We start from the raw sequence: 22,956 nt of genomic DNA, 5'->3' as shown, positions 1-22,956 counted from the left end.
CGCTTTCGATTACACCACCATTCCCAATTTATCCCTGAAGAAGAAAGGTCCACCTTTTGAAAGTAGTCGCTGTATAGGGTTTTTCATTTATTTATTATTATTGAGGTACTTTGGTAAATGGTACGTTACGAAATTTGAGAAAATGTTTTAAATTGTTTCATCTATATAATTTCCATTGTTAATATTTGTCATGTGAAATCATTTATACTGTTTATTAGAGCTACTTTTTGACGATCGTATTTCAATCGCCATTATTGGTAACTAAATGATTACTGAAGTCTAATTATTTGATGCTTTTTATTGAAGTAAACTAATTGTTACTGCCATCTTTATGGTGGTAGTGGCCTATATCAGATTTTGATCCTTTTGGTAGCAAAACTGGTGTAAACTAAATGAAGAATAGGGTATAATAAGTGTCAATATTTTGTTTTCATATAAAAAATTTAAAACTTTCTTTGTCGAAATCATAAAAGCTTAGCCTTACCAACATTTTCTAAGGATTTAATTCGTTTGATAGAGCACTCGCCTGACGCACGAATACTCTTGGGTTCAAAGTTAAATTATTACAAAAGAAGATTGCGCCAAACATGAGATCGTCCTATGATCTTCAGATGAGGCTTATGAAAAGGAAAGGATGTTGTAATTAGAATTATTAATAAAAAAATGAGTTACGAGCAAATACTGAAGAGCTAAACATTTAGATGAGATTCTAAAGCACTCGAGTTCGAATCGTGTAAAAAATAAATTACAGAAGTATTAATGTTATTAAAAGAAATAAGGTATTACCGTAAATCACGTCAAAATTATCTGAAATAAAATATTTTACCGAAATAGCGCACAGGTGATGTAGTTGAAAGAAAACAGTTAAATTTGAAATAAGGTTGAACCTTTAAAGGTACAACTTAAAATTGATTTTTTTTTTGCGAACTTGAACTTCTTCAAACTCAATACATACAACTCGACAGTGCACGGTCTGCACATTGTCGTACTGGTAGGATGTTATATTCCTGATAAGTTACTTCTTCATAACGTAGTAGCTTGTGCTATTAAATATTTCAAAACGCATCGAAATGTAATGATTCACCAACATAAAGCTATTAGTATATTATACCAATGAATTGCATAAATGGTCGTCATATTCTTACGAATTAATTCCCTTTGCTTCCCAGGTTTTAAACTTGCTCACGCGCACCTACGACACACATTTGAAACTCTTTTGCATAATTCTATCGTAATTAACACTAATTTTGCTTGAAATTTGATAACAAAGGTAATTAAAACTTAAATATATTTGATCCTATTGTAGGGGCCTGGCATGGCCTAGCGCGTTAAGGCGTGCGCTTCGTAATCTGAGGGTCGCGGGTTCGCGCCCGAGTCGTGCCAAACATGCTCGCCCTACCAGCCGTGGGGGCGTTATAATGTGACGGTCAATCCCACTATTCGTTGGTAAAAGAGTAGCCCAAGAGTTAGCGGTGGGTGGTGATGACTAGCTGCCTTCCCTCTAGTCTTACACTGCTAAATTAGGGACGGCTAGCACAGATAGCCCTCGAGTAGCTTTGTGCGAAATTCCAACAACAACAACAAATCCTATTGTAGTGGAAAAAGTTTTTGAATTTCACCCAAAACTACGTGAGGTATATACAATAGTTGCTTTAATGCTAAAGCGAATGGCCAGAAAGAAGGCAGCTAACCAACACCACTAATCGTTAACTTGTGGGATACCCTTATAGAATAGTAGGATTTGACCGCCGTTCTTATAACGCACCCACACCCCAAATGTGTAGGTTTTTGTTGTTGTTTTTTTCTATTTGGCGGTGACGGTATTTGGAACATTAACCACTGGGCTTCGTTTGATTCTTTTGATAGTAAGAATTTCGCATAAGTTTTAGAGTTCGAAGATTAAGAGACATCCGATTCCCATCCCTAAAAATATTATATTGAAGCCCCGCTCTGTCTCGTACTGGTTACAATACAGAATACGTTTTTTACATTCAGAGTTGAGGGTTTCGTTTTGTGCTTTCAATACAAGTTAACATTAATTTTACTTTTTATAGTTTTCTCAATAATAATGGCATCCATCCTTCATCAGAATTTTTTAAAGTCTACATACAACTTGAAATCACTCATTTTCGAGTGGCCCAGTATAGCCAGGTGGGTTAAGGCGTGCGACGCGTAATCTGAGGGTCGCGGGTTTGTATCCCCGTCGCAGCTGTGGGGGGCGTCATAGAGTTTCCATCAATCCTATTTGTTAGTAAAAAAAAAGTAGCGCAGATAACCCTCCAATAGCTTTGTACAAAATTAAAAAAACAACAAGACACTTTCAAGTTTATTACAGTAATATTAATTTAGGTTAAGATGATATTTGCGTAATGCTCAAAGCTACACAATGGGCATTAGTATTATAATATGAACGGCAATAGATGATTTCCTTCTTCCAACAAACGCGACCACCGAACAGGTGAGTCAAGCCTAATTGTTCGTCTCTTACATATTTTTTTTCATGTAAAATATACTCGCCAGGTTTTGGGGAAAAAAAGAGCAATGTCTCGCTCAAATATTTGTTTTATAGTCTACGTTTGTATTTGTTTTTATTACTTTTTTGAAGATATCTTGAAAGTTTGTTTGCAATTTTAGGTTTGTTTCAAAGTGAGAATCTAATTTGGTAACTATAGCTTGTATTTTTTAAGATGATAAATTATACATTGTTGGAAAAAAATTGGCTTTTTGTGGCATAAAACTGGCATTTCGTTAAAAAGAAATGGTTCTATTTCAATAAAACTATTGTCAAACACATTTTTCAGTGGAATACAAGAAACTAAAAATTTTCAAAAATGATTGTAAAATACAAAAGACTTAAAAACAATTTTGTCTGAACACAAAAAAATATGACTATTCAATTCATGTGAAGTTAAACTTAGAGCAATTTCCCACAATTGAAACAGTGTCCAAAAACTTCTTAAATATTTATAAAAATTAGAGAGATTTTGGTGGTCAACTTCATTTGATTACCGCATTCTATCTAGTCTTACAGTTATAATTTTTCACAAAGTCTGCATCTTATGCTTTATCAAAGTAACGCCATTGTTTTGATAAACTCTGTATTCATTAATTGGAATGCAACATTAAAAGTTAGTTTGTTTTAAAGCGAGAATCGGTGATCGTGGAGGTGAGACATTGTTCTGGATCTGATTTTCTACACCTGATGGCCAAAACGGAAACGCTTAATTTTTTCAAGTAATTCCACTTATGGAAAATGAATATTGTGTTTCACGCATTAGAATGAAAGTTTCCTGACGTGCACTGACTTTAATCTTTTAATTCTTTCGACCCTAATATATAATGTTATTGGAAAACAATTTTTTTTTTTATGTTTTATCCCAAATGATAATTTGTGGGCAAAACTAAAAGCCACTGGTAAAGGCCTTTAACAAAACACCTACGACCTACTTATTAAAAAGGTTTGGAAGCGCATTACACGCGGCAAGTAAAGCGAAACTGAAAACTAGGTTTTAATGGACAGCTGTCGTGTATGATCAAAGAATTTTCCCAAACTGATTTACTCAGACATTTTAAGGTATTTAGTTTATACTTCCTAGTCCTTCGATCATAATGACTTAAAGCAGTGATTTGAAACTGCGGAGAAGCCTTTGGCGGAAAAGCCCAAAAATAATGATGGAAGAAAGGAAAGAATTGTGGCGAAGATGATGTAAAAAAAAAAAAAACTGTCACTTTGTTCTCAAAGTTGCAGCTTGCTCTCGCATATAATCACTTCTTACAAGTATTTTGTCATTTAAAAATAATTAGAAACAGGTAAATAAAATGTTGATTTTACTGTTATCACTTGCAAAAATTATTTTGATATTAGTGGGGGCGCAATAAAAACTTTGCTGGGTTAGTGGAGCAACGCTATTTATAAGTGAAGTAATAAACGTTAAATATTTTGTTTCACTTTATATAAGAAATAATAGTCTGAAATTTGACTCTCTTTATTTATTTTTCTTCAATCGAATTATAGATAAAACTTATTTTGGACTGGCATTACTAATTAATTCTATATACACTTTAGTTTTCTTGAGATATTTTTAACTCTTACAAATAGGTACCGGGTGTTTGTGTTTTGTGTTTTTCCTATAGCAAAGCCACATCGGGCTATCTGCTTAGCCAACCGAGGGGAATCGAGCCCCTGATTTTAGCGTTGTAAATCCGGAGACATACCGCTATACTAGCGGGGGGCAATATGCACCGGTAAAATGGCTGAGGCAACAAAAATAATAATGTTCATAGTTTAAATAGTTTACACATGCTGTTATTTATTGTTACACAATTTTAAATGATTTCGCACGCTGCACTCTAAACAACAATACTATTGTTGGAAAGATCGGAGATAAAATGTTAATTTTGAGTAACTGGGCCTATTACTTGCGAGTCTTTTAAATAATTTCTACCTTACACTAAATTATAGCCTAAAACCATCAAAGCTTTCAAAATTATCATACACTTATTACGTATATTTGGTGGGAAGACCACACGACGAGAAACTACGAAATAAACTTAAGTCTGTGTTATGTATTATCGCATACCTAAACTATTTTATTCTGAAGTAACAAATATCAAATTACTGCAGGGACAAAAAAAAATATGTTACAGAAAGTTATACACTAATAATAATAGCCCTCTATACAACGCCATCTAATTATACTTGCAAAAACACACAAAATGTTACTGAAGTGCAGTGGATTTACATAACAAGAAAGATATTTTAATTAACGTAGTTTTTTTTACTAATGATAATATCTTCTACTTAAGAAAGAGTTATTACTGGCTATAAAGTCTAAATTAGAAACGTTTCACTAGAGTGCTGCGATATGGAACAAATCATAGGCGACGAAGCCGGAGGAAAAGGGTGATGACGGCAATAATATCATCCACTTTTCTTGAAACAAAAGGATTTAGACTTACATTAAAAGGTGGAATGAAGTATTGAGAAGGGACAAGAATAGCAGGTGGCGCTAAAACTGATAGACGAAGTGACCATCAGTTAAGTTTATGCATGTTTGCATATGAGCTGAATCATCACTTTTTGACAGAACTTGCTGTATCTGCTGTTTGAAACATTGCTTCAGGTGTAAGACCATTTTTTGACACAATACGGCCACTTGCCCAACTACTTTGTAGAGTAAGGTAATCTCAGCAAAAGGAGAGACTGGGCAGAACTCTCATTGAAAGCTGTCGACGTGAAGACTAGCCCTCACCCTTTTCCTCCCAATACCATTACTAATATGTAAATCGTCAGTATTATATGTATATTTAGGTCTATAAATCTCTTACCCTCCCCAGACCACTTTCAAATTGGCTTCGCCGCCTGTGCAGACATTGAAAATAAATAGAAGTATTCACCCGTTTCATAAATAAAGGGCGTGTTTCTTATGTAAAGTTTTTTTATCTATTTACTTTTAGTTTCCAGGTATGAATACGGTCGGTTCAATTAACATGTGCCACATTGATACAGCTCGTTTCGAAATCAGCATATCTCTCATGTGCGCAGCCTCGTTTCCTTTGGATTGCGGACCGATAACTACTCGACCAAGAATTTCATTTTGTCCCAAAATACTGTCGTTCATCACCGTAATTTCGAGTGTCATGCTCGTCAATTGATCCTTAGCCACGTTGAAAGTCAGAGCTTCGTTAAATACAGGATTTAGGGTTCCGCGCTGGGTCTTGGTCCTTTTTTTCTTGAGGCGTTTTCCGTCTTGAATAAGAGCAACTTTCACATACGGATCTATCAAATAAAAAAAAAAATCTTCAAACAAGTATATGTCAATAACACTGATATTTAATTAGCAACCTTTTCATCACCACTACGTTTTATTTTATTTCTTTATGAGCACATGGAAGTGAAGCGACATGTGATATTCTTAATTTACTATCATAAAGTATTAATTATAAAGCGAAACGAAACCACATATATAAAAAAGTTTCAGTGGACTAAGTCCTGGCGTTAATACACTAGGTTTAACTTTATTTTGCAAAGATTCAGTTAATTAATAAGACATGGGAGGTCGTTTATCGCACATAGTTTTTTATATCGAAACTACCTTGCTATATGCTGCTGTCCTTAAGTTTGAGATGCAGAACTACAAGGAAGGCAATAGAGCCAGCGGTATCTACTGCCAACTCTGAACTACTTACTCTCTACGAAAAATGCAAGAACGTTTGGTGCCGGATTTCGATTTTGCAACTTTCAGATTGCAAATCGAGCGCCCATATAATCACACCATAACACTAATTACATGTAAAAGGTTTTAAAATGTTTTGGCATACCAGTTAAAAAACAACAACAACAATAGTTCATATGTGTTCAATCACATTTATAAAATCTTGATTAACTGATGATAATATAGAACAAATACTCTTGCAAAAAGTAACTAATATTGATTAGAAAAATCAGATTTCTAAGTAGAATGAAAATCAAACTCCACAAGGCATTCAAGTTGAATTTAACTCCTTGGCAGAATTGAAAAGTTGCTGTCTTAAAAAGTAATAGCATCACATGTCCAAGAACTCTTGTTTGTTTTTGTACTGTCAACTCTGAACTAGGTTCCAGATGTTCGATATGGAATACGCTGCATTTCCTTATGAGCTCAGTCATTCACTCTCAGTGTAACCCAGATTGATTTCTCTTGTAACTGTCGCGACCAATAAATTTGCAATTTCTTGAAAAGATCTATGACTAAGAAGAAATACTTTATAAAATTTTGGTTTCTCAATTAGGATTCTTCCGTCAAAGTATTGCGTCTGGCTTCCTGTAAATATTTTTCACCTAGCAACGACTGTAAACAGTGAAACAGGACTTAGTTTTAAGGCTTGTTTGTTGCGGATTTTTGCGAAAAGCTACTCAAGGGCTACCAGCAATAACTGTCTCTAATTTTGAACTGATACAACACAGGTAATGCGTCTAGTTAACAGCGCTCACCGCTAATTTTTGCGGTGCTCTAATCGAAGAGTGCGATTTGACCCTTGATCTTATAACACTTCCATTGCTCAGAATTTGCAGAAACTGGAAGTGGACCATGAACTTACAGATTCACACTCAGGCATATTAATCACTACGGCATGTTTAGCCTTGTTTCCATTCAGAGAGAAGTGAGATTGTCACTTGTCTTTTCGCATACGCGTAACTGAATTGAATTGTTTGTGTTGTTGAATAAATCAAACATTTCTGTTTCGTTGTGAAGCCTATGTCCAAATTTTACCTCAGTTCAGCTTGGTTAGAATTCAGTTTAACTTGTAGTGCATTCGTTCTGTGCAGAAATTCTTGTTACAATTACTGTTATTTTGAACTATAATAAATCTATAATTAATAATTAACAGGCTATGAAAAACGTATAGAACTATTTATGAAATTATCAATTGAAATATTTTTGGAGTTTCGGATCATTAAGACTGTAGAATGAATTTTAAATGGAAAATTATTTGAGTCTGTGTTCATAACAACCTTAATTCAACGTTTGAAAGTTACACTTTTGTGGGAGTGGCTCATAGCAAGAAAGAAGAAAATCATAATTACACTATATCTTGCAAATTTTCAGCTACTTCGAATATTGATCTGTAAATTGTAAATCGCTAGAATTTTTCTCCAAAATTCCCTGTAATTTGTATTTCTTAAGTGATAATAGCCGATTCAAATAACACTAATCAATTGATCAAAAATATAACATTTTTAATGTAAATCATAACCTAAGCCAGACAGAAAACTAGTACACATTTTCCACTAACATGGAAATTTGAAAATAAAATAGTTTGTTTTCAACGCATTGATATAACGTTGAAGAAAGTAAGATATCGTGTTACTATAGGAACAGTATAGCACTTTAGTAGAGGTAGCGATTATTAAAAGCGCATTGATTTAACACTGAAGAAAGTAACTAATCATATTACTATAGAAACATTATGGTACTATAGAACAGGTAGTGATTATTATTAAATGTAAGAAACAATTTCCACATCTGAATATTTTAATTAATATGCAAGAGGAAATTTTCAATAGTCGCGGCACTTAACATTTAAAGAATTAGAGAAAATTAATCTAAGACCTTTTTTTTCATTTTTTAGCTATATTTCTGTCGCCAGCAATACCAAGCACATGAGGCGCATGTACCCAATTTTACTCCATTACTCATCAGGACCCGGTATGGTCAAATGGTTAAGGCGCTCGACTCGCAATCGGAGGATCGCGGGTTCAGGTCTCAAGTCCCAGTCACATCAAACATCTTCGCTCTTTCAGCCGTCGGTGTATTATTATGTAACAGTCAACCCCACTATTCGTTGGTAAAAGGGTAGCCCAAGAGTTGGCGGTGAGTCGTGATGACTAGCTGCCTTTCCTCTAGTCTTACACTGCTAAATTAGGGACGGCTAGCGCAGATGGCCCTCGAACAGCTTTGCGCGAAATTCAAAACAAACAAACATAGCCGTACGTGTCTTGTATATTGTAATGAGAAGAGGCGCTTAGGTACTATTCTATCAATTATGACGAATATAATTATTTCTCTTAATAAGATGTTCTTATGATATTTTTATAGAAGCACTTCATTGTAATATGTTGGAGTTTGCCATGTATGTACTTTATGTTCGATAAACTTTTAAGAAATTTTGTTGTTATGGCTCTTGGTAGGCAAAATGCTGTAGTTGATATTTTGTTCTATATGGTTCGAAGTTTATTTTTAATTCTGTTTTGTGATATATTGTACCAGGCTGGACATAGGTATTCCAATATTGGTCTGATATACGTTGTGTAAATTTTAAGAACATTTTTTGCTGATGTACCTTTGTTTTGTTTTGCTTTCTAACATACTTGTAACATAATTTATATGTTTCCATGCTACGTTTGTTGCATTAAAATGTTATTCCAATTTAATTTTGAATTGTAAGTTATTCCTGAGAATAATGTGCCATTCTGGAGACGAGTTCCTTGTAAACACAGTATTGATGGGTGTTTTGACATTTGGGTCAATTAGGGGCATGTTACTAACTTGCATAGCGAAAAGCTTTGAGCTAACAACCTCTTCCTGCGAGACGCTTGCCTAAGGAGTAAAAAATGCTCCAAGTAGGTTTCTCCCACATTAATTATGCATTTTATATCTTCCAAAAAGTTGGATAACCAGTGAATAATACCACGAGGTAGTCACATTTCAAACGTGCGGAACTTGAGAAACTTTATGCCGTAAAGTATCAAATGCTTTTTAAATATTGAGTAAATAAGCGACAGTGCATGCTTTTGTTGTTAAAGCTACCAATAACTGTTTCTTTCAATCTCATCAGATGGTCTACGGTTTGTATAAATATTTGAAAACCATTTTGCATCGAAGCTTTTAGCTGTTTGGTTTGGATATTCGCGCGCACAACTATACAAAAACTATCTGCGCTAGCTGTTCCTCATTTTGAACTACTGTAGTAGAATAATGTCACCAACAATCACTGGATAGTAGGGTTTAACCGTAATCCTTACATCACACATGCGTGCCATAAATCTGGGTTGCGAGTTTCTGTGGCAACGGGATGCAAACCATGAACCTCATATTTACATTCCTGCGTGGTAACCACTAGGACATGGTCAGCTTTAATGGAAGATAAAATGGCTCTTTTGTACAACGGGAATAAACAGAAACAAATGAATAGACGTGTCGCATGTCAAGTTATCTAACATGTAATACCGAAACTAACTTTCCTTTACTACTACTCTTTACTAATTTGGTTAAAATTTTTATTCACAAAAAATTCATAAAAGATAACTAACTTTTTGTAACAGTACCTACATTTTACCTTTTTTTCTCTCAAACAGTTTCAGTTTATACAAAATTTGTTATCCGAGTTTTTGCATACCATAATAAAATGTCATGGAAAGGCAACAGACGCAAGAATAAAGTTTACAAAAATGTTAATTATTCTGAAACAGAATAAAACAAATTTGATATAAAATAACAATATTAGACAATTCGAATATTTTACATTCAGGAGCTGAGCAGTCTATCATAGTTTCTGATTATTTGAACTTTTTTATTGTCCCTACCAAATAAGTTTTGGCTAGAGGGAGTTTACAATATTATGAGATGAACGTATAATTCAATGACCAGAACTTCTTTAAAGGTTAGAAAGATTTGGACAATATAAAGTGTTAGTTAAACTAGTTTTAGATATTGGTTTATTTCTGAGTTAATGAGTTTGTTCGTTAACTAGTTCGGTATTATGAACTACGACCGACCATGCACATACGTGACCCAGTGCGCCAGATTTACCAATTGTGTAACAAAAATTTCATCCCTTGTGTTCAATTTATATTTGAACACAATATGGCAGATACGACAAAGTTTCGTGCATTCCATTGGGGCGAGCAAGTGGCGACGTTGAAAACTACGTCAAACATCAAATAAGTAAACTTTATTTTATTTTATTGAAAAAAGAAGAAATCGTATTCTTAAAATTCATGTACACGTGTAAAAATAATTTGCAAATGATACTCCTCATAACGTACAACTACGGAATTAGATTTAAACATAATTATGGTTAGTTTTTGTGATAGAAATATTCTAAGAACGATTCAAAACGTGAGTGTAAGAGTTATTTGAAGTAACCAACTAATTGAAAAAAAGTTTTCAACTTACAAAAGAAATAATTACAAAGTCAACCCAAATCAAATAAGGTGTGAAATTTGGGATGAGTGACACTGATAGAAACTGAAAATCTAAAATGAAATATAATATGATAAATGAAAAATTAATGAAGTGTTTCCAAGCGTTGAGCGGTATTCTAGCGTGTCACAGTATTCAGTGTAATTTAAATTATTAAATATCTATAATGAGAGTGATGTAGAGCACAAGACCTAGGCTATAAGGATAAATGCACACTGTACAATCAGTTTCACTTTAGAAAACAGTGAAAGTAATAATTATTTACTCCAAGATGAAATATAAAGCACCAGCAGACCGTAATCAACTTGCTAAGCCTAGCTCAATTCACTGATTATCTTCATTAACCACTAACAAGACTATTGCGCACATATACGACCCGACCATGCACATACGTGACCCAGTGCGCCAGATTTACCAATTGTGTAACAAAAATTTCATCGCTTGTGTTTTTAGTGGAGAGAAGAACTTCATTGTAAGTATGTTCTTGCCAGTGAGTGAAGTGGCCCACCAGAAAAATTCTCGACTTTTCGGTAGGATCTAAATATTAAATGTTCCTTTGAGGGTTTGAGAGGTGGATCATTTTTCTTTTTTAGTAATTACTGTGAATATTTAAATGCTCTGACTTTACAAATATGTGTGTGTGTCAATTTCATGCACTAATAAATGCAGTTTGATAACATGAAGTAGAGAGTGAGTTTGAACGTATACAAGCTTTACTCACCTAAAACCAATTCATCAAGGAAAGTATCGTCTGCAGATTTACTCAATTACTAGCGTGGCAAGCCTAATCATGAGAACACATTTTAGTTAGATGGGAAATGTGGTTCACATAAGTGGTCAACATATTACTGAACTCTACTGTATGGTCAGTTGAAACCTGGTGAGAAGTCATGCCAGAAGCCTCAGATACGCTACAAGGATATGGTTAAAAAACATATTAAACGTACTTGTTTAAGATTGAAGTATATAGGAGAGTTGGCCTCAGATCACACAAAATGGTGAAGGACACACCTTACTCTTAAGATACTAAACAGCCAAGATACCTTTAATGCCAATAATAATAAAAACCGCTAGAAAATAAACGTGGTCCCAGTAATACCACTATCTCTGTTGAAGACTATTGTATCCGAATCAAACTGATCTCCCATATGAGATGTCATAAGGTGTTTGCTGAGAGCTTATACGTCGCTCCAACGAGAGTCTCCATCACAGACACATCTATAAAGAACATATTACAACGGTCACAAGTAAACAGAATGTGTGTGTGTGTGTGTGTGTATATACTGTTTACTTGTGACCGTTGTAATATGTTCTTGATAGATATGTATTTGTTCATAATTCTCATTTCAGTGTCTTTGACATTTAAACTGAATGTTACTCTCTTTTTAACCTTTTTAAAACCTTTGCGCTCTTTTCGTCCTAGTTTTTCCTCTGCCTCGTTTTTAATGGTTGGGTTTGTAAACTTTTTCTGTTTTTGGACACATAACTCGATAATGCAAGATAAAATGTCAAATTTTTCTTATTCTGTCATGATAATCAAAACTCGAAAGTGTTATTTTTACTTGCTGTTTATTTGATACGTTTCCGTGCCAGATTAAATGCTGAAATAAAATTGTTAGAATAATATTTCACTTCATTTTATAAACTTAATTTAGACGTACCTGAAAATTTCTTAGTTTCATCCACTGGGTGCAAGTTCCGTGCTTTAAGTATCACCACGGTCAAACGTTCAGCACTTGGTAGATAACCCAACGATACCATAAGGTCACCGAGGTCAGGCTGGAAGGTTAGAGAATACAGTAACTACAGAAATTAAGTGAACTTTAATCTATTATTATTGGTTTACATGAGAAGGCACATACAAGCGATATTGATAACTAACGTAGCTCATAGAGGACGCTGCGAGATTTGTTTGGATTTCTAATTTCGCGCAAAGCTACACGAGGGCTATCTGCGCTAGCCGTCCCTAATTTAACAGTGTAAGACTAAGGGAAAGCAGGTAGTCATCACCACCCACCGCCAACTCTTGGGCTACCCTTTTACCAACGAATAGTGGAATTGACAGTCACATTATAACTCCCCCACACAGCTGAAAGGGCGAGCATGTTTGGTGCAACGGGACTCGAACCCGCGACCCTCGGATTAAGAGTCGAGTGCCTTAACCACCTGGCCATGTCGGGCCACGTTGCGAGATAAGTATGTTGCAAATTAAATATGTAACAACACTTTTTTTTTCATTTGATTGACTTTGTAATTAAGCACAAAGCTAAACAATGGGCTAATTGTACCCAACCTACCACGGGTATCGAAACCCAGTTTTTAGCGGTGTAAGACCAGAGACATTCCACTGTGCCACTGGAGGGAGCATATATTTTAAGGATGATTATTTAAATTCAAATGTCTGTAAACACATATGTGTACAGGTATATGAAGAATGGAACTTTAATATATTATATACGTCCAAATAATTAATAGCATGAAAATCTTGCGTGCTGTAAATGAAAAAAAAATATATTTTAAGTTTTAATTAACTAATTTCCTGAAGCGTGGACAGCAGTGTCTCTTTAGACAAAACTAATGAATGAAGTAATTTTTACGTTTAATTTTATTTCTTTTTTTGTTTGCACAAAGCAACATGCCGAATAATATGCACTGTACCTACGGCAGGGATCGAAACTCAGAATATAGCATTATAAGCGTTTTCGCTTAACCCCTGGAGTGGTGGAACAGAAAAAAAAGTCATTTTTTGTCTCTGAATTTTTGCGCAAAGTAGCTACAAAAAACGACTTCCTGCGCAAAACCGTCTCACTAATTTGGAATTTATAAATCGGAAGAAAGGTTAACAGCACGTCATTGCTTGGGCTGTTCTTATCTGACCGTCTGGCGAGATTTAACCATCACTCTCCCAGCACACGCACGGTTCTGTAGTGCAGAGCGTGTTTTCAGGCAAACGAGACGCGAACCAAGATATCTCTCATTCGCAGTACTAAACCAACCAGCAGACCACGCCTAACCTTTGAGCTGCTACTTAGCATTTTCGTCATTAAACTACTCATGTACGGTTTATATTTGAATTATACTTACTTGTGCCAATGACAGAAGTTGTTACTAAAGATAATTACGTAAGTCATACTGAGGGTCGCGGGTTCGAATCCCCGTTGCACCAAACATGCTCGCCCTTTCAGCTGTGTGGGGGAGTTATAATGTGACTGTCAATTCCACTATTCGTTGGTAAAAGGGTAGCCCAAGAGTTGGCGGTGGGTGGTGATGACTAGCTGTCTTCCCTTTAGTTTTACACTAATAAATTAGGGACGGCTAGCGCAGATAGCCCTCGTGTAGCTTTTCACGAAATTCAAAAAGCAAACAAACAAATCAGTATTTAGTATCTAAGTGTTTAGTTGAGGTTCGATTTGTCGTATTTGCTGAACACTTAAAGTTGTTTTTTGACAGCCGCAGATATGTGCTTCAACATTCACGTTAATTAACACGACTGGACGAGCTTCCTGTAACAACAGTAGTTAAACCATGAGTAAAAGTGCAATTTTCGACGGAGACATGATCGATAAAAAAGAAATGTTTTTATATCTCACTTATTTTTGAAATTCAAAAGAAAAAATTAAAAAATTAAACTTACTGAGCTTTATTTTATTACAAGTTACAGCTTTACAGCAAGGAAGATTTGCGTTTAAAATCGATAAATAAACTCAAAACGAGACTATTAAGTTTTATTCTGTACACGAATGGACTTATTTAGCTAATAAAATAGGTGGTTCATTGCTAGTATGGAACAGTCTTGATCGATTTGTATTCAAAGACAGAGAAAAGTAATCTAAAAATATGAAGAAATACGTAGAATGATCGATTTCCTCCAACATTCACCGAAAATCCAAACCTGAATGTTCACATGAAAAGAACCAGGTGGACTATTTTTTGAGTTTTGATGGATGTGAAGGAAGTAATAGTTACAAGGTAATAAATATAACCAGAAATGATGTACATGAAAAAATAATCACGTAACGAAAGCATGTCAATTTGCTCAATTGAAATATCCATGTAAAATAATGGACTTATAAGTAGTGAAATATCTCAGTGTTTGATCTCAAGAAGGACCTTTAATCTCGCAGAAGTGGTCCGCAGACGAACACTGGAGCAAAAGGAAGGCGTCTAGTCATCAGCACCCACCCTCAACTCTTAAAATGTTCTTGTCAGACCGGAGAATGGGGTTTAATCATCCTCTTCATAGCGCATCCACAACGCCCTAAACTGCGGCGCGCAATTTTGCGTTAACGAATCACGAGTCACGAAATCTCGTATTCACTATCTTGACATGATAATTACTAGACCTCTCCTGGAATATTACGATGTTGAATTATTAACACTAACGCACGTTTCAGTGTAATTACCGATTAAACAAAGTGTTACGTGCGAAAACCAACATGAACAATTTCGCTGTGCATAAACTGATATTTAATTTTCCTTCATCTAAAGTAGTGAGGTTTATATAGGTCCAAACTCAAAAACCCGTAAAATATAGGATACAAGTTTGATAAAATTTGAAAATAAAAAAGGTGAAATAACTGTATAAAATTGATTTATCTATAGCTAAACTGATAATGAATGAAATTAGGTTCGTTTGGTCTGAGAAATCTTTGATACATTTTGCATACACAAAACCTGGGAAGTAGGCACAATACATCAACCACGTTTCATTAGCATTTTATAGTATGACAGCAATCACATATCTGCATCATAGATATGCTGAGATATTATAGATAATCGATATACTGTGCGTTATGTCCCTGTAGGACCAAACAATCGTATTTTAGAAGGAGTAGCATTTTATAAGTAAATATATGGTTATAATTCTATACTTTAGTCGCAGGCCAATGTTCTTTGACTCAATAACGTACTTTCAATATTTCATGGCAAAGAATATACACAAAAATGGCAATTCAATAACCTGGGTAGCTGAAAATTTCATTATAAAGCACATTACCTCCTACGGAAAACGTATATGACGTTTTGAAACGTCGTCTCGTGACACGTACTTAACATTCTATTTAACCATGAAATATTAACTTTACCAACATTTGTTTTATTTATATTCAGAAAACTTAGCGCTGAAATGCTTCACGTTTATGAAAAATATGAATATCTTACATCAGTCCTAATCAATTAAACTCGAAATTATTGATTCATAAAATTGTCTGGTTCTTTATTGAATTTCGAGTAAGGGTACTCAAGGGCTATCTACGCTAACCCTCCCTAATTTTGAAGTGATACAAAATTTCACTACAAGCAGCTAGTCAACACAATCAGTCATCAACTCTTGAAGTATTACTCTTTACTAATGAATAGTAGGATTGACCGTTATGTTATAACGCCTCCACGGCTGAAAAAAAGCGAGCACCCTTACCATCAAGCCCTTCATAGAAATTAAAAAAAACACTTAAGAAATTACTTATTTATATGCACTTCATTATAATCGCGACGAGTGTTACAACAAATATCAGAACTGACATATTACAATACGATGAAACTGGCCTCTTAAAGATTCGTAAAAGACTGTATCGTATTTTTGGCCAGGTGGTTAAGGCGATTGACTCGTAATCTGCGAGACAAGGATTCGAATCCCCGTCGCACTTTTCAGGTGCGGTGACATTATATATGACGGTCAATCCCACTATTCGTTGGTAAAAGAGTAGCCCAAGAGTTGGCGGTGGGTGGTGATAACTAGCTGCTTTCCCTCTAGTCTTACACTGTTAAATTAAGAACTCCTAGCGCAGATAGCCCTCGAGTAGCTTTGCGCAAAATTAAAAAACAAAGAAACAAAGTATCGTTTTCCAATGAAAAGACTTGAATCATTATTTTTCTCTGAAAATGACTATATGTGGTTACAATTTTACATATAGTTTGACATTTGGCTATCCTGACCAAAGACGAATAATAATAATTTCCAGGAACAATGCAACTTAAAATTTACTAATTAACAAAAAGAAGTGCGTTAATTTTTACTCCGAACGTATACATTGACTCTTACATTTTCGTCTGCTTCTTCACAGTGTGATATATTTTTCCACAAATTCACGTTATCTGTCAGATCAAGATCCTGTAACGACACTTGCACGTTCCCTAAACACACGTGTCGAGAATATTGGTCGAAATCAAACAGAAGAATTTCAATTGTCTGGTGTTGCAACGCGTCTTCTAGAACGTTGAATGTAAAATCTTCTTTAAATTGAGGGTTCAACGTTTTGTAATGCACAGAAGTTTGACGGAAATCCTCAGGATCCGAAAGTAATCTGATCTAAAAAACGTAACAAACACAAATGATTTACAAAAACACTTATTGTTAATCTAAATAAATATCAGGATGACGTTACTTCTAAAAAACTTTTTTTTTAAATTTACAACAGAAAATAAATAATTTTAAACAATAAAAGCCAAAACTTCATTCTTGTTTAAAATTCAAATAATAAAAATCTATAATTCATTCATAAATGTCTAAAATACATGAATATTGTAAAGAAAAAAATGTAAATTCAAAACACTAGAGGGAGTTGAATTTCATCAGAAGCATGGTGAATATACTTCTAAGATTTACTCTGGAAAAGCTGAACATGATATATGTTTTAAAAAGTTTTACAGAGACTTGAATATAACTGTCAGCTTCAAATTCAATAAACGCTGAGAATACAGCAAACAAATTCCTCCCAGTCATACCCTCCGATTCAAGCTAGTTCCGCCTCCAGTAATGTTCTTTTATCTACGTAGTATCCTTGCACACTGACACACGTTTTCGGGCATCTAGTGAAGTTTTGTTCTCTTGGAGAAAGCAGTTTCTAAGATGTATAACCACCCTGTAGATTAGCAAATGCGTCATTATTTTGGTGAACATTTTAGCGCATTGTGTGAAATTTTGTTCTCTGTAAATTAGCAAAGACATCATTGTTTTGGATATTTACACTCTTGGCTTGAGTGTAACCTGGTGATCAGCATATCTGAGTAGGTTTTTGAGGGTCTTGGAATTGAGATGTGCTGCTACCAAACAACACTTTCAACTTGGGATGTATTATAAGAGTGATGGTATATTCCACTATGTTCTTCCCTTTGGGCCACAGTTCAAAATTAAAGATAGATATGTGACTTGTGGGCCTGGCTATTTAGCCTATTGTATTCGGACAAACTTTGATATTTCAGTTTATAAGGCGGCTCAGCGGTATGTCTTAAGGCTTAACGCTAAAAACCGTGTAGATATCCTTGGTTGGAACAGCACAGACAGCCCTTCCTGTAGCTTCGTGCTTTAAAATACCAAACAAACAATTTAAAAGGAAAAAATATCATGGATGAGAGAAATGAAAATTGTTAAGAAATTATAACTCCCATAAAAATACATGTTGTTTTCTCATTTTTATTTACACCACGCAACTTCGTTATGCTTCATATACATAAAACTGTCTCATATTTATAGTACAAAGAACTGAACGAAGGAGAAATAATTATATTTTTTATTGTTGAAAAGTTTATAGGAGGAAAAGCTAGAGAACCTTAAACTTCTCTAATAAAATCAAACATTCCACAAACATGCAAAGTTTAAGTACTGCTAGAGTCACGAAAGTTAATAGTTTAAAATATTACGCTTATTTAGGTGATAGCAGAATATTCCTTTTTCGTCTGTGTTAGTATGCTAAAACTCTAGTTTGACTACTGTTGTTCACCGAATTTTCCGTAACTGAAATCACTGATAACGAATGTTACATTTTAGTCATACTTTACAAAGAATTCTTACTCGAGAGACGACATTTTCTTAAACCAAACGAACTCAATTCATTAGGATGCTTTCTTTCACTAAGAATCAATCTTAAAGAAGTCGTATCTGTTCTGTATTGAGAGAGACCCATTATTGACGTCTTATCACTGTTGAGCCATGCGTCAACTGAACTTTCGTAACAACATTTCACCAGAATTTTCCAACACTCATTACAGACTTAGTTTTTTATGTGTAGCAAGTTACACCAACAACATTAGATCACAAAAGCAATTTCTCGTTGTTTCCAACGATTCAATTTCGTTCGTTTTTTCTCTCTACATGGTTTAACAGAAGGTGGCCTAGTTTTGATGTGATTTTCCAAGGAACACCTATTGCTTCTCCCAGTATTACAGCTCTCCCCTGCTGTTCATCATACAGCATTTGGCTATTTGTTTTCCTTTCTAAAGTGTGTTTAGAAAAAAGTTTGGAAACTCTATTTTTTTATTATTTGTTGTTGTTCTTTTCCAACCCGATTTCCTTTTCATTCTCTTGTTATATTATAACTTGGTTTCCGTGTTGGAATGGTTATAAACTGTACGCAAGTTCCAACATCTTGTTGTTTATTGTCCATTGGTTTGTTGTTGTTTTTTTTATTATATATAATGTAAAACTTTCATGATGGCTGAAAAAGAGAAACAATAGGAGTGTACAAAAGGTCTTGAAGGTTTTCAACCATAACTGTGCTACCAGAGGAAACACCACAATAAGAATAAAAACAAATGGAACTGTTTAAAATGCAGATTTGTACGTTGGTAAATTTTTTAAATCTCAATATTATGGAGACTATTTTACCGAGGAAAAGGCTTACTAGAGGGACTATTAGAGCTCCAAAAATATGTACGGAATATATTAACTGAATACGGAAGCTATTCGGGTTAAAGAGAACGACACATTTTTCCTTGGAGCTCATGATGGCTATTGGCAGCCTTGGATAGGAATACAATATACCGAAAGAACGAATTGCCAAGTACTTCTGTTTAATACTGTGATACACGTGTTTGTTTAATTTCGAAGTTAATGCGGAGTTTATTTTAACGTTTTAAAATTATTCAAAAAATTTAAAAAGTAATTTCGGCATGCAGTGTGTCACGTTCCTGTATTTCATTCTTCACATCAAAAGTATTTATACTTACTTAATCTTCAAATCCTATTTAATTGGTCCGGCATGTCCAGGTGGTTTGAATCCCCGTCACACCAAACATACTCGCCCTTTCAGCCATGGGGCGTTATAATGTTACGGTCAATCCCCCTATTCGTTGGTAAAAGAGTAGCCCAAGATTTGGCGGTGAGTGTTGACGACTAGCTGCATTTCTTATAATCTTACACAACTAAATTAGGGACGACTAGCGTAGATAGCCCTTGTGTAACTTTGCGCGAAATTCAAAACAAAATAATCTATTTAATTACTAATATAAAGTTTTCCAAGTAATTTTCCTGCAAAAGAACAGTTTTATTTTCATTTGCCTATCTAAGAATATCGTATGTCGATTCCTGACACGTGTTTTTTGAAGGTTTATTGTGCCGTATTCTTTGTTTTGTCGTCCAAGTACTGAATGTTTTAAGATGTTACACATTTTACAATACTTTCAGTTATCAAGGGCTACTTCCTACGTCATACATGCTTGTATCTCAAGATGGTTGGCATGGGTATTAAAACTTTTATTAAAATAAAGTATAGAACAACGTTTTGACCTTCTTAGGTCATCTTCAGGTTAACAGAGAGTTTGCAACTGATCGTTCCCGAGCACATGTCTTAGAGACGAGAGTGTAAACATGTACTTGATTGTAGGTGGCGCTGCAGTTAGATGCTTGGTTATTAATTAGTATAGGTATAAAGGTGTTCCTTTATATTGGTTTAATTTTGGTTTTAGTTGCTGTATAATTGGGACTTCTTTGATTTTGCGTTTGTTTATATTTGTTTCCCTACTTAGTTGTTGGTGTTTTCTATGGTTATGTTGTGTTTATTTGATTTGCAGTGTTCAAAAACATGTGAAGGTGTTGTTGTTTTTTGTGTTCCTTGAATCAGGTTTCCATTTTTCTGCTTGTTTCTCTGATATAGAAGTCGTGGCAGCTGTTGCATTGTATTTTATAAACTTGGTGTTGTATTTATTATTGTACTTTTTGCATAGTGTGGACTTTTGCTTTGTACCGGGTTTTCCAGTAAAATTTGTATTTACTGGAATGTTGTGTTGTGATATAAGTTGTTTTTTTTTCTCCAGATTTTGGTTATTTCGCTGATGTTGGGAATATGCGATACGCAGCAATGTAATGTGTTGTAATTTGTTGTATCTTGGGGTATATTATTGTCTATTTGTTGTTGATTTGGTGTGTACGTATAATGTTTTCAACCGTTGAAAAATCAAATTGGTTTAATTTTGGTTCGAGTTGTTATATAACAACTAAAGGAATATAAAGGAACACTTTTATACCTATACTAATTAATAACCTAACATCTAATTACAACGTCACCTACAATCAAGTACATGTTTACACTCTCGTCCCTAAGACATGTGCTCTGTAACGATCAATTGCAAACTCGATGCTAACCTGAAGATGACCTAAGAAGGTCGAAACGTTGTTCTCTACTTTATTTTAGTAAAATGTGTAATACCCATACAAGTCGTCTTAAGATACATTTTTACTTCAGGTGAGTTTCTTGTCGTTACGTCATACTTGTTTGTTTGTTCACTTCAGAGTTTTCACGCATAGCCACACAAAAATTGTCTTTGGAGGGCCACCCTAATTTTGATCCGATGGATTAAACGGAAGACATTCGCCACCAACTCTTAGGCTATTCTTGCCCAACTGAATAGTGAGAAATGACTCTTTGACCGTCATTCATACAATGCACTTATGGTCTCACAATGCAGAGGGACTTTCTGTGGAGAAAAATAGGATTTGTGCCATGAATCATTGAGTTCATTGTCTGATCACTTTAGTCACCAAGTCACGCTCGGCTTGTTTCGAATTACTTTTATTGATGAGATAAGCGAAGAATCACGTATATGCGCTTGTGTAAGAACTTCTAATAGACGAAGTGTAGCCCGGCATGGCCAGGTGGTTAAGGCACTCGACTCGTAATCCGAGTGTTGCGGGTTCAAATTCCTGTCACACCAAACATGGTCGCCCTTTTAGCCATGGGGCGTTACAATGTGACTGTCAATCGCACTGTTCGTTGGTAAAAGAGCAGCCTAAGGGTTGGTGGTAGGTGGTGATGACTAGTTGCCTTCCCTTTAGTCTTACAATGTTAAATTAGGGACAGCTAGCGCAGATAGCCCTCGTGTAGCTTTGCGCGAAATTTAAAAACAAACAATACCGTTCCTTTGCACATAGCGAAGTATTTGGAATATCTAATATTGCGTCTTTGTTTGGTTATAAGTCAACCACCATCCAAATTGCCCCCGCACTCAGTGGTACAGTAGAATATCTATGGACTTATACTGCTAGAAACGGGTTTTGATACTCGTGGTGGAAAGAGCATAGAAAGTCTTTTACGTAGCTTTGTAATTAATAACAAACAAAAGAGTTCAATCAATTTACTCTATTTATAGGTTACCCCCTCTCCATGTTATTCTGACAGATGCCGTCCAAAAACAAACAGTGCCAGGGCAAATAATTTTTCTGGATATAACTATAATATTCTACGCACTAAACTATATTTCTTTGTCTATATATTGTTTTTTTCAAGATCAATCATTTTAACAATAACTTATTATACTGTTTATGACATTTTGTATTATTAAATTAAAATATTTTTTCAACTTCCTTCCGGTACTTAGACTGTTTTAAAACACTTGGATCCAGCTTATCGTTTAGTCTTTCATTTCACTTCCTTTTATGCAAAAAAAAAAAGAAATGCTAGTTGTTGTTGTATTTTAGCTCAAAGATCTGATCTGTCCTCCTCGGGGAATCCAACCCTGGATTCTAGCATTATAAGTCCGAAAACTTACCACTAACTCGTGGGGGAACGTGAAAATGTTAAGTATTTCCATAGCGTTCTATGTCGTTGTGTTCACTTCCGTAATTTATATCACTGTAAAGTACTAATTTAGTTAATAATACGTTTTTAAAAAGAGCCAGATACTAAAAGATAAATATATTTTTATTCCATCTGTCCGAGTAGGTATGGATATATTTTTTTTTAAATGTGGAAGACCTTTAAGGAGTGGTGTGTTTGTTTAATTGTTAGTAGTCAGAAACTATACGATGGGTTATCAGGTTTAACTCATCATGGGAATCGAAATCCGATTTTTAGCCAATCATCTCAACACTTGTCGCTGAGTCAACCATTGTGAGCTGAAGTGTTTGTGTATTACATTGCTGATTGTTTATGACGTGAGAAAAACACGTAGGTTCAAGGATTATTAGCATAAAACGATAATGAAACATCTATAATCTGGGTTATAGGGCTATTGTCGTTTTCTGTTGCTGATCGTTTCGGGTTTTGTTCCTGATTCTATG

General features: G+C 34.8%; 1 protein-coding gene across 1 annotated transcript in view; it reads right to left on the bottom strand.

The window, feature by feature from the left end:
* Positions 1–4,556: 4,556 nt before the first annotated feature.
* The window catches only part of LOC143248831 (synaptotagmin-1-like), a 69,562-nt gene continuing 51,162 nt past the window's right edge, over positions 4,557–22,956 (bottom strand). The window contains exons 5-7 of the mRNA XM_076497641.1: positions 16,726–16,992; positions 12,347–12,464; positions 4,557–5,779 (exon numbers count right to left, since the gene is read on the bottom strand). Of these exons, the coding sequence (XP_076353756.1) occupies positions 5,454–5,779; positions 12,347–12,464; positions 16,726–16,992 (711 nt within the window). The 3' untranslated portion in view covers positions 4,557–5,453. The remainder of the gene's footprint in view (positions 5,780–12,346; positions 12,465–16,725; positions 16,993–22,956) is intronic.

Source organism: Tachypleus tridentatus, chromosome 4 (assembly GCF_004210375.1).
Source record: "Tachypleus tridentatus isolate NWPU-2018 chromosome 4, ASM421037v1, whole genome shotgun sequence".
Lineage (NCBI taxonomy): Eukaryota > Metazoa > Arthropoda > Merostomata > Xiphosura > Limulidae > Tachypleus > Tachypleus tridentatus.
This window is presented reverse-complemented; position numbering and strand designations above follow the sequence as displayed.